The sequence below is a fragment of the Rissa tridactyla genome, chromosome 2, assembly GCF_028500815.1.
Source record: "Rissa tridactyla isolate bRisTri1 chromosome 2, bRisTri1.patW.cur.20221130, whole genome shotgun sequence".
Lineage (NCBI taxonomy): Eukaryota > Metazoa > Chordata > Aves > Charadriiformes > Laridae > Rissa > Rissa tridactyla.
In genome coordinates, this window is record NC_071467.1 from 119,373,060 (window position 1) to 119,390,412 (window position 17,353).

A 17,353-nucleotide genomic window follows, 5' to 3' on the forward strand; every position below is an offset into this window, starting at 1 on the left:
GTCTGTTTTTAATTTTCTGAAAGCACAACAGATCTATTAGTTTTCAAAATTAGGGTAACATGCACTCACACAATCACTGTGAAATAGTATGCAGACTTGCATCTGATGCTGCAGGAAGTTAGTATGTACAGGTAGTAGTGGTAAGAGGCTTCATTATCAGGTGACAAAAAAATCCCATTTTATGCACTGAAATTCTCATTAAATATCTTTGGACCACTTACAGAAAACATAATTTATTGTTTTAATACCAGATTAACACAGTAAAACCAGCTGTTTCACACAGCAACTTCAAATTTGCTCCTCAATGAAGCTTTACAGCCCAAATAATTTTGAATGTCCTGTCACGCAGCAGAACTGGTTTCATTGCCTTGTACCCTGTAATTCTGCAGCAGTCTCGGGTCTTCCTTAAATATGGTTACAGAACACACCATTCTTCCAAATAATTTCAAAGCCACTAATCCCATTTCCACCGCCTTGTTCTCCCCAATTCCATCAGCTCTCAGTGTTATTTTCAATTTCAGCACATCCTGTTACAGAAATGGTACAGAAATGATCACTTTCAGTGTACTGTATATGGGCAACTGAAAAATTTTAAAACTTTGTATCACAGCTATCACATTTCTTGACCTAAATTTTACAATTTCCTACTTGAAGAAAACCAAAATAACGCTTTTCACAGATTAAAGATTAAATATATTTTTTTAAAATAAGCTGTTTGAGATCCCAAATAATTATAAGCACATATGTAGCCAACTGGAACAAATATACTTCAAAAAAACCCCACCACCAAACCACTGAGCCCATCAGTGTGATGACAACCAAAGTGCACAATCTCTAAGGGTTTAGGCATCTTTCTTTCGCATTAGTTGATACCATCAACTACAAAAATCTTTTATATCTTGCTAGCACAATCAATTCAAATTAATTTGATGCTTCTTAGACTGCTTTCACCAAAGACAGGATTAAGACTATACGATTTTAGCAACTGCAGACTAACTTACTGCCAGGGCTCTGTGAAGAGCTAATCTGCTGAACCACACGTGCAAAAGTTAGTGCAAATTTTTGCTATGCTATGAGACAGAAAACTTTAGTCTCTGTTCCACAGCAACGAAGTCTCTCTCTTTTGAATGTCAAGTCAACAGTAACCGGTAAAAAACCACACGACTGTCAACTAAGTCCAGTAAAGAGCGAAGAAATAAATTTTTAGTAACGGAGGACATTTTAAAATGTATTGATTGAAAATTTAGATAAACTGGGTATGTACAGGTATATTTTGCTACTCATTTGTGATCTCAAATAGCTTTTACATACATGGTTAGATTCTCTTTTAAAATAAAGACATGAAATACTGTTCATATAGTTCCATCTGAACTGCAAAGACTTAACTCTTGCTACTTTTATACTATGTTTCTCTAGTTGGACTATAACAAAGTAAGAGACGACGCAGACACCATGCTTCAATTTCTACAAAAACAATCTTACTCAGATCTCTAGAAGGGTAAGTAAAATATAAAAAAAATACAACTCTTAATCATCATTTTCCTCATCATCAAATGAGAGGAGACTGCTATTTTTTATTTGCTTAGCTGGACTCTGAGGAGTAGTTGCTTCTCTCTTCGTTTTCTTTGCCTCTTTCATCTTCTTACTTGAACTTACATTGAAGTCCAAAACCTTCTCTGATGAACGTTTGGCTGGCTTCCTGAACATAATTTTTCCATCAGCAGGTTCTGGTTCACCATCTATAACAAAGACAGTAAAATCAGAACTCATCTGCACATGTTCATGCACACATACAGACCTTCACTATTATCTTTTCTTTTCCCCCAGAACCAAGATCAGCAAGACCTCTGGTAGAATACAACAATCATGAAAATGTATTTTTTGGCCACAAAGTCTGTATTGATGAATGTCCTTCATGCACACACATCTGCTCCATAGCAACCAGCCCTTGAAGACATTTCTCCTGCAGTTACTATTAGAAATGGATTCTTAATAACCAGAGCCTTAACTTAGAAGAGACTGTGAGCTGCAGAGCTTTTCCCACACAATCCAGCTGCATCCACTTATCAAAATGGAGAGGACAACTTTATAGGATCCTCTAATTCCACTTCACCATTTGTAAAATCCATGACAACAAATGCACTTATTTCAGAATTACGGTATCTCTTTAAAGAACAAAATGGCACATATACAAGACAAAGCTTTTCTTTTTCTTCTAATATACCCTGTCCTGCTGAGACAGCTGAAATGATTACATGGTCATAAACCTGCCTTTTATTATCATATAGGATGAAAGTTTTAGGGTTTCTTTGTACCTGCAAAATCACCAAACTATTCCAACTGACTAATTCTGCTCCTCTGTATGTACTAGAGCGAATAAAAATTCTATAAACAAGAGGAGTCCCTTCCAGGATTATCATGCAGAGGAGGAAAGCTACTGCACAAGTAACGGCATCAAGGCAATATTTCTGGGGGAAAAAAAAAGTGTAACTGTAAAGTCATGAATCAGACAGAAAGGCTCATGCTGCAGTATTTTGCAATTTGTGTAATGTATATGTGACAGGATGTTAAAGAAACATAGGCTCTGTGCAAGATATTTTTCCTAAAGTACTTTTGTGAAATTCATTATTCAACAGAAATTTACTAACAATCTACATGTGTTTGACAAGATTATGTGCTATTTATCTATAATCCATAAATATCTTTTGTCTTTAGCACGAATTCTTTCCTCAATTCATAAGCATTATGGCAGAAGACTAACATTTCAGTGTTATCATGCACAGCATTGGCTGAAACACTCTTCAGTGCACGCTCCAAACATTACAACTATTAAATCTTGTGTCTTAAGGGTTGTGTGGTACGAATTAAAATCATCAAGCTCATTAGGAACCTTTACTTATAATTCCTTAAGTTTCACAAACCCATTTGAAGAAGAAACCTAGCTTAAAAAACAAAGCACCAATTCTGTCAATTACTTCTACAGAATGCACGCTTCAGCAGTAGTTTATGAGAACACTATTACGCAGAAAATAACTAACCACGTTTGGGGAAAGTATTTCAGTACTGGTGCATTAGAAAAGCATTACAATTACAAGGAATTACCAGCAATAATAAATGGTAGATACGATAAGCATACTTGTCAATGGATCCATTGTGAATTCTGCATGGAAAGCTTAGGTGTTTAGATGCTGAACAGGGGATACAGAAGTTTAGGAAGTGCCTATGATAAATTCTGGCAGAGAAATATAACTCTTTCTGAAAACATATCACACCCAACCAATCAAAATGCACTACATACCATTTTTCTCAGAAGTTGCATTAAAAATTCAAAGTATTTTTTCACATAACTGCCTCCATTTCGGGGCTCTGAAGTTAAATATAAAATAATTCCCTTTACTAATTGTTGGTTAACTACACTGTTTATTTGGAAATCCAGATCTGCTACCTTAAACAAGATCTGAGGCACATGATATAAGTCAAATTCTGAAAAAAAAAAAAAAAAGCATCCATAAGAAAAAAATATCACTTATAAGCAGACCCAACTGTGTATATACTTGAGCCAGTCAGCACACAGACTGTATACAGTACCAGTACAGCTGGCTCAAAGCAACCAGCTACTGCATAAGCATGAGGAGCATCAAAAAATCTCATTGGACACTCTTTTAAAGAGCAATTACTACATTTCTTAGAATAGTAAATTGAAAAAAGAAGCCCCTAAAAACCTAATGAAAGCATATCCACAAAATAAATTGGATAAACAACTATGTACTCATACTCCATATAAAAATGGAAGTCAGAATTTTCAACTTTACCCCCAACTCTCTTGCTACCCACATTATGAACTGCACAAAATCATTTCATCTTGTCTGCCAGATGGAGAAACTGATAGGTATCTTTGCAATATGAATTTAAACTCTTAATAAGTGCATAAACAGAGCAAAGCTCAAAAACTCCACCAAAATGGCAACTCGCTTAGCTCTGACCTCCAGGGCCTCAATACTATTTGTGGATCATTCTGCATCAAAGGAAAAGATTTTAGCTCTTAGCCTGGTTAAACACTGTCAACATTTCATTATATGCTCAAGGACATTCCTTTCAGCAGGAAGCCCAGGCCAACTTCAGAGAGCAATGATGTGTTGGCAGCGCTTGACAAAGAATGAAGCAGATGCAGAAACACAGCAGGCCCAGCCTTACCTAAGCAACTTGTGGAAAGAGGGAGGAAAGGCAGACTATACTTTTTGAAAGAATTTGATGTAGCAGCTCAAGAAATTTGTGTTGATCTGTTAAGATTGTCTTTTCCAGCTGGTAATTTCTAATTTTACCAGACTCTTATGTGCCAGCTGCCTTTTCTTGTTTTTACCCATGACCTCCAAAAACTGACTTGTATTAAGCAATGCAAAGAAAAGACTGAAGAAACAATCTCAGTGTTGGTAGTTTTTATAGAGAGCCCTGATAAAAGACTGTATCAGTATTACAAATTATGGAAGCAGGATTTCTGATAAACACACTGAAACACACAAAGTAAAACACAACCAACATGAAAGCATTACAGAAGAAAAAATAAAATCCACTTCTGATAAAAGAGTCCACAAACTACAGTAGCAGTTCAAATTGTGACTGTTCTTAGTCATCGCTGCTTTTGTTTGGATCACAAACCTTTAAGTGGTCAACTAAGAGGGGCACAATCAAACATTGAGCTGAAAACTCCCTTCACAAGTGACATTAAGAAGCCACACATTCAGAAAATTTTTTTCTTCTCTTTTAATTGCAAGTTATATATTACAAGAGAAGTAGAAATGAAGGTCTGAAAAAGAAGCACTGCTCTTCAGTTTACTGTGTTTTTTATTTAGTAGTCATTTCTGTGGATAGCAGCACCATTTTTCAGCAGTTTCTGTCCGCGTGGATCAATGAGGCAAGCACAGGAAACACCACTAAGCTGGCAGGAACAACAGGAGGAGCAGCGCAAACAGTATTTCAAGATATATGTCTATTCAATGACAAAGGTTGGAAAAACTTTATGATAACCTGGCAAATTTCTTAATGGTTTCTAAGGTTAGAAGTTCAGGTCAGCCGTTTCAGATGCTCCTTCTAGTGCTTTCTGGCCACCCATCTCTATGCGTACCTTTGGAAGCATTTACTACTGGAATTCTGCACACTGGTATTACGAACATGAAAAGGCCAGTCTTGCTCAGATATTCAGTCTCAATCATTTATGAGGACACTTGGGAAAGTTTTTGTTACTTAAATACTGTAAAATTAGCTTCAATTTAGATTCCTGCTGTTCACGTGATGAACAGCAACATGAACTCTGTGATACGTATCTGATGTAACAGCTGCTTAAGCTAAGGAAAGAGGTCCAATACCCAAGACAGCAAGGACTGTATTCTCCTTGCCTCTCCCCTCTCTTGTCCTTCTCCAAGCCCAGCATATAGAATGCGACAAGAATAATATTAAGAGACTTTGAAATTGAGTAAGGACACCTTCTGCCAAATTTGGTCATCTGCATGTATCGGAGTGTTCCAGAGGCCAGGTGAACTAGAGAAGCAGTAGAAAAATCAATTCCATAGACTATAATGAAGGCTGGGATAAAGTATCTTGCAGTAATTGCCATCTTTTCTTTTGTGCAAATTGAATTTCTCACACGATCTTTTTTCTTTGTCTCTGAACCAATAGTAATGATTTATAAAATGCTGCATAAAAATATTAAGCAAAATGAGTGTTGATAAACAAATGACTTCTTTTTAAAAAGCCTCTAATTCAGTCCTCCATGGAGAAAAATATTTCAATATGGAAGGGCATTTTCTCATATGGGAAGGGTTCAGTCCTAAATAAAAAAGTGCCCTGTGACTATACTTGCAAGAGCCAACGTACAAGCCTCACTAAATTTTGCTCTGCCTTAGGAGGCAACTAAGTGCAACTAGGACATTAATCAGCTGGTTTTGCCAAATTAATGCAAAAGCGTTACTCAAGTGTTTCTGTAAAAGAAAATGCAAGTCACAGGAACTGCTGGTGCCTGAAATAAATAAAAAAAAAGTGTAGCCGTGTCAAACTGGTTATAGAAGAAAATGAAGGAGAAAGGATGTAAATGAGATATGAAAAATCCTAGAATAATATCCTAAAGCCTGAAGACAAGGATCTTCAAACAAAGACAATCACCACAGATATAAAAGAGAAGGCAGAATCTCAAAACCGAGTACTTTCCCTGTTTTGAAAAACTAACAGTTTCTATTCACAACAGAAAGTTAGCAGCACATTACTTACTATCTATTAAAGTGCCTTGGGATTGGTGCACGGTGGAAAGGAAGATTATCAGTTAGAAAATTTACTTTCCTGCTACATTTTTAGCTTCACATAATTTCACAAATGATCTGATTTGGGGCTATATATTATGGTCTAGCAGCCATTAAATTAATTTCTCTTTCAACTCTGGGGAAAAAAATCAAAGCAACAAGAAATGTAATCAAATCATGCAGTATCAAACTTTCCTTATACTTCCAATTTTCAGAATTGACAATTATCCAAAAAAAAGAAAAGAAATTAACGCATTACTCAAAACTCTCTTTATTAAACTGGAAGTAACCAGCTGTCTAAATACCTGTCTCTGACTAGAAATCAGAATTTAAATCTAGAGGTCAGACTGACAGTGCAAAGATGGACAAAGACTCAAAAAAGCCTTCAGCAAGCTGTAGCACAGTTACCCACACCTTCATTAAAAATTTCACACCAGGTCCTCTCCATAGCAGAGGAGCACAGTAGCACTTACCCTGTTTATTCCCGTAAGCCAAAGAAAGGAAAAGGAGGCCAAGACCTCATATTAACAGCAAAGGCAGACGAACAAATAGTAACACAATAATGCAGAACAGAGGGCAGCAGTCCCCAGGGCATAGTGATTCAACACTCCTGCTTACCTACTACTGTGGGTTTTTTTTTCCTCCAAATGCAAGTTATTACTGAAGGGCTGAAGGGGTAATAAGCAGAGGTGCCAAAGTCCTACAGGGACACAACACTGCCTCGCTACATGCAATTATGTCTTAAGAATGTCTTTTTCCACCAAAGAAGTTCAGTTACTCTATTCAAATATGCTTCCATTTCATACTGTGTATTCAACTTGGTAGCTCTTTTGGACTTTTTTCACAGCATGGACTCCACCTCAATAGATTCTCATGGACAACTACTTCTTTTTGCCCAGCCTTACAATATAATTTTTCCTCCTACTGTGATCATTCAAAATTCAAGTTGCTTATATGAAAAGGAAACCAATGCTTAGAAAGAATCATGCCATTTCTTTGCAATAGGTTGGCATTTCTCCCCACGCTAGGAGAGTGATCCCACTTTTGGAAAAAAAAAACATGTGACAACTTTACAAACTGCAACACCAAGCACACGCATTACACTTCAATAATAATTGACCAGGAAGTAAGCCTGAAGCTGAACACATTTTCTCAGAGGAGTTCAAATTATATAAACACTGCCCTCAGTCCACTAGCTGGTTACACCTTATGTATACATATATCTACCTGCAGAAACAAAACAGATGTAGTTTTATTTAATTTCAAGCTAACCTGCATTACAAAAATGAATTTTTCATCCATCTGCTTTTCAAAAATCTAAGATTCTCAATGTATTTTCTCCTAGTACCGTTACTTGACTTCTCCATCTATACCATTTCAGTTTTAACACATACTTCTACATAGGGACAGCACAAACCTGAATTACCAAATCCAAATGGCACAACAAGACAGGTAGAAAGACAGGTTAAAGAAGAAAACTGAGCAAGTATCAGGCTCCTTTTTAAAAGTTATCTCTCTTTGGCTATACAAAGGTAAAAATTAGTAGTTTGAAATTCACCTGATTCATTTGACTTTAAGGCCTCTTTGATCTGCTGTTTAATTTTCATTGCTTCTTCAGCAGTTAAGTCCCCTTTTTTCAGTGTTACCACTTGAGGCTGCTCATCTTCCTTGTCACTGCCGTTCTCACTATCGTCATCTGCAAGCGGAAGCTGCTCCCTCTAGGCAGGAGAGAAGTAAAAACAATTCTGATCACCACATTAAATCACAACTGCTAAGAGTGGACTAGTACTCTTTGGCTTTACTGCTGCAGTAAGGCTAGTGAGGAGACCTGGCACAGCTGCCAGTGCCAGGCCCTCCCAACATGCTTTGTGCAAACGGTACTCCAATTCTACTACTGACACATAGCATCCCCCAGAAATAAACAGGATGGGCTCTTTCAATTAAAGACCAAAATAGTAGGAACTTGGAAAGTAAGAAATTAATTCCTTTTGTTCATTATCTTTACTGTACATGCCATGCAACACTGAGAAAATCTTAAATGCATGGGTCTGAATTTGAGTCTTCGATGCTGTACTCAAAACAACGCAAAGGGAAAGGGAGTTCATGGTGGCTTTGTTATTAAAGCTGCCTAAACAAATCCTTGTAAATGGGAAGACCGTGTTCCTGTTTCCACTCTCTCAAACTTGTGCTTTGAGACAGAAGAATCATTTGGAATAAAATTTTATACAAATAAACTTGCTGGCATGGAAACATTGGTGCAACAACATAAAGTGTGGCAATATTACAGGAACTGAAAACCTAAATCTTCTAAGGAAAAGTATACATAGTAGTACTGTAATCCACTGAAGTTATGAAGAGATAGACAAAATGCAATCTTCCTCAGGAAGTGAAACAGTTTGTACTAATCTACTGAAGACATAATTTTCTCTTAAATTCCAGTTCATTATGAGTAATGATGGGCCTCTTTCTTAAGGCATCCTGTAAAACCTTACAGTTAGCAGGAAACACATGCAAAAGCACATTCAAAACATAGAAAAAAAGAATGTCTTCAGAAAAGGCTGCCTTTTAACAAGCTGGCTCAAACGCTACTGCCCCTGCCCTGCCTTCCTGGCCATCACACCAGCGTTTGCATCTGCTGACCTGATGTTAGGATGGTGCTAACCCCTTTCCAATATATTTTTATACTCTTAAAATACCTTTTTTCTCCCTTTTTTTTAATTCCTGTCTAGACAGACGTTACAGCTGGGACATCATCACTGTTTCCCCCCTTGCGCCCACAGACTACTTGGGCACTGACAGGCCGGCGCTGGCTGCTCTGCAAAGGGCACCACCATCACCACAACTATTAAAACAGCGACAGGGAGAGGCACTGGATTTTAGCTGTTCTTTTAAATCTCCGACACAGAAGCAAACACAAGCTACAAAGGCCGTTTCGGTTAATTTTAAGCGGGTAACTACTGATAGCCCTCGCCCTACAGGGGCAAAGCCTGGAAACGCCTGCGACGGGGGCCTTCGTTTTAGGCCCCAGAGGGGACATCGTGGCAGGGGAGGCCCCGTGGGGAGGGCGCTGCCCCTTCTCACCGCCGGCGAGGGGCTGGCCGCAGCGTGAAGGGAAGCAGGGCCCCCACACGAGCCCCCGCGGAGGGAAGGCCGCGCTGCCCCAGCGCGGAGGGGAGGGAGGCCAGGCCGTTACCTTGGTTTCCACCGTGGGCCCCTCCCGATACCCGACCTGCCGCTTGAAGCGGCTGAGGAAGGCGGGCTCGGCCGGCCGCACGTAGGAGACCTGGTTCCTTTTGCTCATGGCCGCTGCCCCCGACCAAAGCTGCGCTGCTGCTGGCACCGCCTCCCCACACACAAACACACACTTCCGGGCCGCGCGAGAGGACGGCGGCCCGAGTGGGACACAACCAACACACCGCCTCCTTTCCGTCACTCCCCCGTCACGTGAAGGGGGCGAAGGACCTTCCAGCCAATGGCAAGAAAAACGCCGGGGCGGGGAAGGAGCGAAATGGCCGCGCCCATGCTGGCTTCGAGGAGGAGGTGGGGTCACACTGCCTGCGGCTCTTAGCGCCAAATTCAAACGTTCCGCCATTTTGGAGAGGTGGTCGGCGGGCGGGCGCTGGCGTCGGTGGGGCCCTCAAGAATCATGGCTCCCGGCGTGAGAGGTGAGGGGACGGGGTGGCTGTGCGGCCCTGAAGGGGCTGAGTGATGTTTCCCCCCTGTGTGGGGCAGCAGGCGGGGACCGTGGCGGCTCCGCGGTGAGGGGGGCCGCGCTGAAGGGTGAAGGAGGGCTCTGCCCTCCGGGGCCGGCCGCCTCCGGGGGGGAAGCAACATCCAGGTGTAAGATCTAATGGGGTCAGGTAGAGGCATGGCCGTGTTGGCTGGGCTCGGTGCCCCACGGAAGGGCCGAGGCCTCGGGGCTGCGGTCCCCCCGCTGCCCCCGGTGGTGTCGGGGAAGGGGGATGGAGGAGCGGCTCGGAGAGGGGTGACCTCAGCGCTGCCAGAAACACTTATGACACCGGTATCCCCCAGGGCTTCTCGGGGTCGATAGGTACGAGCAGCCCCCCCCCAAGGCGGGACGGCGTTACAAACCCTGTTGCTCCCAGCCGGCCCGCGTTTATCAGTCCGTCTTCCGTAATTTTAATCGGGTTTTAATTAGCTGTGACGTTTGTAACTGTCTTACAAACGTTAAAGTGAAAGCAGCCCTTTAAAATGGGAGCTAAGAACGGTTAGCTGCGAGTCGGTCCTTTCCAAAGGTACAAGTTGTGCAAGTGTCTGTCAGTCTGGTTTCAGTTTAAAAATGCGCCGCTTCTCTGGTCCCAGCTCGTCTTGATACCTTGCGTATTTGAAGAACAAGTAACTGGATTATAAGTTAGCACATTTCTCAAATGTTATTGTGTGAATCAAAGCAGATAGGCTGTCACAACAGCAGCAGGATATTTATGTAGTGTGGCTGCTAATGAGGTTAGTGCCTTCGCACATCATTATTAATCCTACTTTTAAAGGGAACTTCCAACAATAGAGCCCGTGTGTTTTTAGAGACTTTGTAACGTCGTTATTCTTGGAATATTTTGGTAAATCAGCTTTCTTTGTCACTTAACTTATTTTTAAAATTTGGTTATGTTACTTAGTTAATATTTTGACGAACCCATGTGAAATAACTTCATGTCAGATTCACCCTTAATTAAAAAATAAGTCGCCATATCTACCTATGGGGTAATGTGTGCCATCTCCTTGAAATGTGAAGCTGTGCAAAACAATGCTCATATATACGGGGGAGCTGTATGCATTACAGAGTGCTCAATATTACTTCATAAAAGTGAAAGTAATATAGGTGCTCAGTTGTGCCGGTTTAGAAAGTTGATTTTTTTGTAGTCATGTCAGTAAAACTATTTCCTGCTGTATTGTAGTTTTAGTGCAGTGAGTTAGCAATTCTTAAAACATAATGGCACTGTAGAATGCTGTTAATGCTTGTATTCCTAATTCTCCAACACATTTGCAAAACCTTATGTACATTAATTTAAGAGACTACTCATTGCACATACATTTACAAGTGTGTGCATGCTCACACTGTGGGACTGGAGCTTTCTCCACCTTTCTCAGAAACTGCAAACTTTGTCAAAAGAAGATAGTTACTAAATATTTTGGTGTGGTTCTGATTTGTGCATGAAACGGATATTTATAAGGCGCTCTCTTTATCTCCCTCAGCACTGCTTACAGTATTTTCTATTTAAATGGGGGTTTTTTGAGCAATAACTTTATCTTGTTTAACTTTTATGTGTTTCACTTTTATTTTATAGGAGATTTACGTGAATCTGCATTACCTTTGTTGAACTCACCTAGGTAAAGTAGTATTGGCCAGTTCCTACATATGAATAATTGCATTGTGCAAAAAGTGCAAACAAAACCTAGTATAATTCCCTAAAATTATGTAGAGTTTTTTTCATTCAGCGTTTTCCTGCATAAGATTATTGCCTTTCTCTCTGAACTACCTTATAGGTTTTTTTTTTTTTTAAAAAAAGTTTCTTAATAAAAGCATTGTTCTGAGGCATCAGATTCCCCTTGGAATGCTGCCATGCAGTAAATTCTTATTTGTCCACTAACTCTGTAGCTGGACTCTAGAATTTCTCTGGAGAGATACTCCATGAGGAACTTCAATTCTATGAGGAAGTCCTAAGCTAAAACAAAAACCCCTCCTCCAAATATAAACAGTTTCTGCCACAACTCATAATTATATTATCTAATGAAAAAATATTCAGCAAGTTAGTGACTTGTGTCTTAAATCCTGTGTAACATCTTCCCTTTCTCAGCTGCTTCCTGTTCTTTTTTTTACCCCTTCCCTCTGCCACTCCTCAACCCCACGTTTCAGTCATGAAGTCCTTCCCTCACTTTTAAAACTATTCTGTTCCTTTCTCTTGTTTACCAAAAGTAAAAGTCAATAACAGTTATAACACCCTCGTTCTATAACTGCCTTTTGGGAAAGAATGAAGTAAAGCAAATCCATGTTTGCTGCCATTCGTATAAGAATTTAATTCTTTAATATTACATAGGTGTATTGGTATTTATGCCAGAACTCCTCAAAGCTTTAATGTAATAGTCATACACAGATGCTTATTCAAGCTAAATTTACTGGTGCATCCACTGATAAATGTGATTAAATAGGTTACGGAGCTTTTAGATGTACGTGCTGCTGTACTACATTTGACTCATGGATCAAGAATTGATTGTTATTTCCCTTCTCGCAAGCAGCAAAGAAATACGCTAGTAACTTTCTTGCTGGAACGTAGCATCATCTGCACTGTTTGTAAAGTCTTTTATAACTTCCAGTAGTAAGAAGGATGCTTGAAGCCCATAGCCTTAGAAACTACCAAAACCTTTATTGTAACACTTTTTTTGTATATCTCAAGTCCACTGTGAAATCTGTTCTTTTAGAGCTGAAGTTAAATGCAACAGCAATAAGTTCCACTAACTTAATGTTCTTTTTTAAATCTGCCACTTTTTTACCTTTAGTAAATCTTTGACTTGTAATGAATTGATGTGTACAGCTAGAAGTAGTTTTATTTGTATTGTATGACTTCACATGCTTAATCTGATTTTTGTGATTTAATTTTACCAAACAGCTGATAGATCTATTTCGAAGTAATCTAATGCATAAATATTCATTTAGTGTTGAAGGTGATGCTATCAAAGTTTACGTAAGGGTACGTCCCCCTTCAGAGGGAACTGCGTTAACCGATGGAGATCAAGGCTTGTGTTTATCTGTTCTTTCATCAAATACCATCCGTCTGCATTCAAAGCCTGAGCCAAAGATCTTTACTTTTGATTATGTTGCAAATATGGAAACAACACAGGTAATAACTTTTGGAATCTCTTAACAGTACTGCAGTTTTCCCCAAATTTTGGCAACTGCTACACTAAACCTTTCTAAAGATGTAATGCCTTAGATCTTACTTTTTGCGGTGGTCAAATTGCTAATGTGTAGTTGTAGTACAGAAATGTTGCACTAAATTCTGCTGTCAAATACCTTTAATGCATTTTTTTATTAAAGTTTGCATTAAAGTTGAAGCTTCTATTTGGAAATGTTACTGTAATACCATAGACAGGAAATAACCCCCCCCTGTTGAGACAAACATATAAAAGTAGCTGATATTAACAATGTGATTTGTATGTTAGGAACTTACAAGTTTATATTCTATTAGTTATATTTCCTTCTTATACATTTGCCTCTTAAACAGATGCTTTGTTCATCTGGGACAGGTAATACTGGAAGGCAAATCCTTCTATTTAATTTTTATAATATTGTGTTTGAGATTCTGAACACAATTTTAATTCCTCTAAGACTTCAGTTCCATTTAACTTCTGTTTAACAGAACAAAACCCCCCAAAAAACCCGCCCACTGTAGGTTGCTATTTGTAGCTAGCCTCTTCTTGCAGGTCTAAGAGAAATACGTGAAAATAGATGAGGCTAACAGTTGTGCAGATTTGTTGAAAATGCCGTTGTGCAGTGGCAAATGTTGAAAGTTAGCTAGATTTGTTGTGTGTCATAGGCTTGATGTTGACCTACTGATGGTATCAATCCCATAACATAATCAAAACCACTGTACTAAAATTAACATAATATGGATTTGAAAGCCATTACTATGATGCTGAATTTCATTATTTTTCTTTCAGTTATCAACAAGGAATAAAATTCTTTCAGAGGGAGTGATTTCTGTCACAAAGACTTAGGATGTATTGTTTTGCTGTGAGAGCTCCAAGGGGTCATGATACATGTCTAACTTTAAGGAATGTGTCTATTTTATACATTATAAAGTTATAGCATAGGAAACACTGAAAGAAGAGATACTTAAATGACTGGTGTCAAGTGCCTTCTCTTTCTCTTGTCCCCAGGAGTCAGTGTTCTCAAGCGTGGCCAAAAATATTGTTGAATCTTGTATGAATGGCTACAATGGAACCATCTTTGCATAGTAAGTCATGTAATGGTATTTCATAGCAATTGCAACATTTGAGGAGATTATGTTAATGAGTAGTTGTGGTTTTAAGTGGCAGAGCCTTCTTAACATTAAGTAAACTCTGAAAGTGCTTCCTCGGTGCAGAGCAATATAGGGAATGTTTATGCAATATTGAAAAGCACTTCTTACTCCTCTTTCGGAACAATCTATTTGTAGGTATTATGCTTCTACTACTTGTGGTCAATAACGTGAATTGGAAACTCATTTCAATTTTACTATTTTTTTGTCTAAAAGCTAGAAGCATTGTTGTACTGTTAAAGAGAAAGCTAGTTGTTTTCAGTATGTCCGTAGTAAAATAGAATGAAAATCACTTTAGCTTTATATTTGGCCAGCTCAACTCTTTAGTGAGTCTTAGCTGCCTGTGGGAAAACTCATGAATGATAATTTTAACTTTCAAAATGTTTTCAAGGTAGAAATATATCTATGACTTGTAGCATGAATATCATTATATTAACTCTCAATATTTTTTCATTTTGAAACCGGAGTAAGCACTTTGGTCAAAAATGTGAACTTGAAGGACTGATTTAATCAAAACCTTACTGGGTTTTTTAGCCTAGCACAGCATTTGCAAAACTGAAGGGAGGTCTACTTTGTTACAATATACAAATGTGGAAAAATGAAGTGAAATTGCCCTGAAGTTTCTCTAGCATGATTAATAACTATGGTTAAAAATATATATATATAGTCAACTTAAAAGTATTTTTCTCATTTTGGGTTTATGTGCACTACTGAGTAACAAAAAACGCAAAAGATTGACCCAAAAAACAGTTTAATATATATATTTTAATGTTAAGTTCTGCTATTTCCCTTTCCAACAGAAATTAGGAAGAAAATGGTGAGTGGTGGGGGAGAAAAAAGATGATTTATCTAACTCAATTTCATGGTCAAATTTACTGTTCTATTTTTATACCTTTTTAGCTGACTGATTTTTTCAGCTTGCCTGTTTCTTTTTATCTTCATTTTAGAAGACTTTTTCTTATTTAATTTTAAGCTGCAAGTTCTCCTTAAAAATGCAGATTAATAAAATATTCTGAGCCAGAATAAAACTTTATCTAACCTTTTTTTTTTGTTGTTGTTAGTGGCCAGACTGGCTCAGGAAAAACCTTTACTATGATGGGTAAGTGTATCAGAGAGCTTAATCTTTCAGCGGTTTCTTAATGTTTTTTGTCTTGAGTTGAGATGTTGTCTCGCTTAAACACCAGGGATGATTTAGAGTTTTGTCTTCCTGCAGGTAATTTTAAGGTTTAAGAATGGTGTAGTGCTCAGTGCAGTTGTTCTTGATTTATATCACAAGAGTGAAGTATAGGTACTCTCCTCTGTCTTTTCGAAGATACAGATTTTTTTTTTTTTCTGTTTTTAACAGGACAGAAGCTTTTAAATTAAATCAAACACTCTTACTAAGTTTTCTCAAAAATGAGTATTCTACTGGTTTTGCTTTTTGGCTGATGTCCCTTGCATGTGTAGAAAAATAGTCTAGTATGCAAGGGTCTTCCATATTAAAATACAGTGAGTTTTTCAAAATAACTGATTCCTACCCAACTAAGGGCCCCTCTGTATATGAAGGGATCCCCATGTAATCTTGTTCTTCATACAGTAGTGATTTTAAATGCATTAATATTGTACTTGACATTAGAAAGTTACGGGAATAACCAAAACCAGTTTGGCCGACGTTTTCAAGGACTACATAGAAATTAATTAAACATGGAGACAAACCTACCCCATCCTTGTGGTTCTTCAAATAAGGGCTAATAGCTGCATTGATGGATCTGCACATCTGCATGTGTTTTATACGCAAGTCTAAGTAGTTTATACTATTTCAGATTTAGGTAACCTATGGACAGGTAAAATAAACTTTCACAAGCATCATTTAGACTACATATAAATCTCATTATGGAATACTATCTTAGATCTTGAAAGTTGATTTTTATTGCATGTCTTCTGTGGTTTTGCCATAAACTGACTAAAACCTGGTTGCTGAAGTCTTCTGTAATGACATCTTAAAAAGATCAACCATTATTCTTGAGTAGTACTAATTAATATTTTTTTTAAATTAAAAATCTCTTTAGGACCATCTGATTCTGATAATTTCACTCACAGTCTGAGAGGTGTAATTCCACGGAGCTTTGAATACTTATTTTTTCTAATTGAACGCGAAAAAGAAAAGGTACATTTATTTTATACTACTTATTGCAGTCACAGTAATGTCTCAAAGATTAGCTAAGGCTGTTTGGTAAGCCTGGTGTGTAGCAGTTAAGTTTCCAGGATTATTGCTGTCTTGCATCACATTTATTAATGAGAAATGCTTGTGTCCAGTACTATACTGAATTATAGTAAGCTTTTTTCAGACTCAAGCGTGCTTGTATTTTGAGTCTAAAAATGCATCTAGGTTTCTGGTTGTCATCTGGGTTGGTTGTCATCTGGACATCAGAAATGTATAGTATGCAGAATATATATGCAAACTAGTAGCTTTAGATATGTTAAAAAAGATATTCACTGCCATACAATGCCAGACTTCATATAACCAATCTGTTTATAGTGTAAATTACTGTGTTTTTCAGGCTGGCAGCGGAAAGAGTTTTCTCTGCAAATGCTCATTTATTGAAATCTACAATGAACAGATATTTGACTTGCTAGATTCTGCTTCAGCTGGACTCTTTCTCAGAGAACACATCAAGAAGGGAGTCTTTGTTGATGGTGCTGTTGAACAGGTGTTGTCATCTGCTGCTGAAGCATACCAGGTATTTTTTGTCACTTTTTAATGTTTGGACTATTTATCTTGATGCTTATTTGGTAAATATTCCTCTTTGATTAAAGCACATATTTTTTTGCACAGTGTCTGTGACACCTTCTTCCCCTATCTCCATCCTCCAAGAAACAGTGTAAAAAGCTGTTCCTAGGCAGTGCTTCCTGACTATCCCACACATGTGAGAAATCATATAGTTCTGGAGCGTGGAATATATGAATTGCAATTACAGTACTCTTTCCTTAATGCTTGCCCTATGCATCTCTGAAATAGCAACAGAAAACTATGTCTCCTGCTAATTAGGCAGC

General features: G+C 38.3%; 2 protein-coding genes across 3 annotated transcripts in view; one reads left to right on the top strand and one right to left on the bottom strand.

Annotated features, from left to right (window-relative positions):
• Positions 1-217: 217 nt before the first annotated feature.
• On the bottom strand, positions 218-9,724 carry KIAA1143 (KIAA1143 ortholog). 2 transcript variants are annotated; one of them, XM_054192365.1, is made up of 4 exons: positions 9,484-9,724; positions 7,849-8,008; positions 1,657-1,739; positions 218-527 (listed from the first exon to the last, which is right to left on the bottom strand). In XM_054192365.1, the coding sequence occupies exons 1-4, from the start codon at positions 9,589-9,591 to the stop codon at positions 342-344; spliced, it is 537 nt and encodes a 178-aa protein (XP_054048340.1). In that variant the 5' UTR covers positions 9,592-9,724; the 3' UTR covers positions 218-341. The 2 variants fall into 2 exon arrangements, with proteins under 2 accessions (XP_054048340.1, XP_054048341.1); XM_054192366.1 differs by having other exon boundaries at positions 385-1,739; positions 9,484-9,722.
• A 74-nt stretch (positions 9,725-9,798) lies between these two features.
• KIF15 (kinesin family member 15) overlaps positions 9,799-17,353 on the top strand; it is a 40,419-nt gene continuing 32,864 nt past the window's right edge. The window contains 9 exon segments of the mRNA XM_054193238.1: positions 9,799-9,843; positions 9,845-9,890; positions 9,893-9,955; positions 11,591-11,633; positions 12,958-13,141; positions 14,181-14,257; positions 15,382-15,419; positions 16,369-16,466; positions 16,861-17,040. Coding sequence (XP_054049213.1) covers positions 9,799-9,843; positions 9,845-9,890; positions 9,893-9,955; positions 11,591-11,633; positions 12,958-13,141; positions 14,181-14,257; positions 15,382-15,419; positions 16,369-16,466; positions 16,861-17,040 — 774 coding nt within the window.

What these genes read in the sequence shown, in the direction of transcription:
- KIAA1143 (XM_054192365.1), bottom strand. Translation starts at nt 9,591, where the DNA reads ATGAGCAAAAGGAACCAGGTCTCCTACGTGCGGCCGGCCGAGCCCGCC. An exon ending in GGCCCACGGTGGAAACCAAG is followed by an intron (nt 8,009 to 9,483) that starts GTAACGGCCTGG and finishes TCTCCTGCCTAG; the next exon opens with AGGGAGCAGCTTCCGCTTGC. An exon ending in CTTAAAGTCAAATGAATCAG is followed by an intron (nt 1,740 to 7,848) that starts GTGAATTTCAAA and finishes TCTTTGTTATAG; the next exon opens with ATGGTGAACCAGAACCTGCT.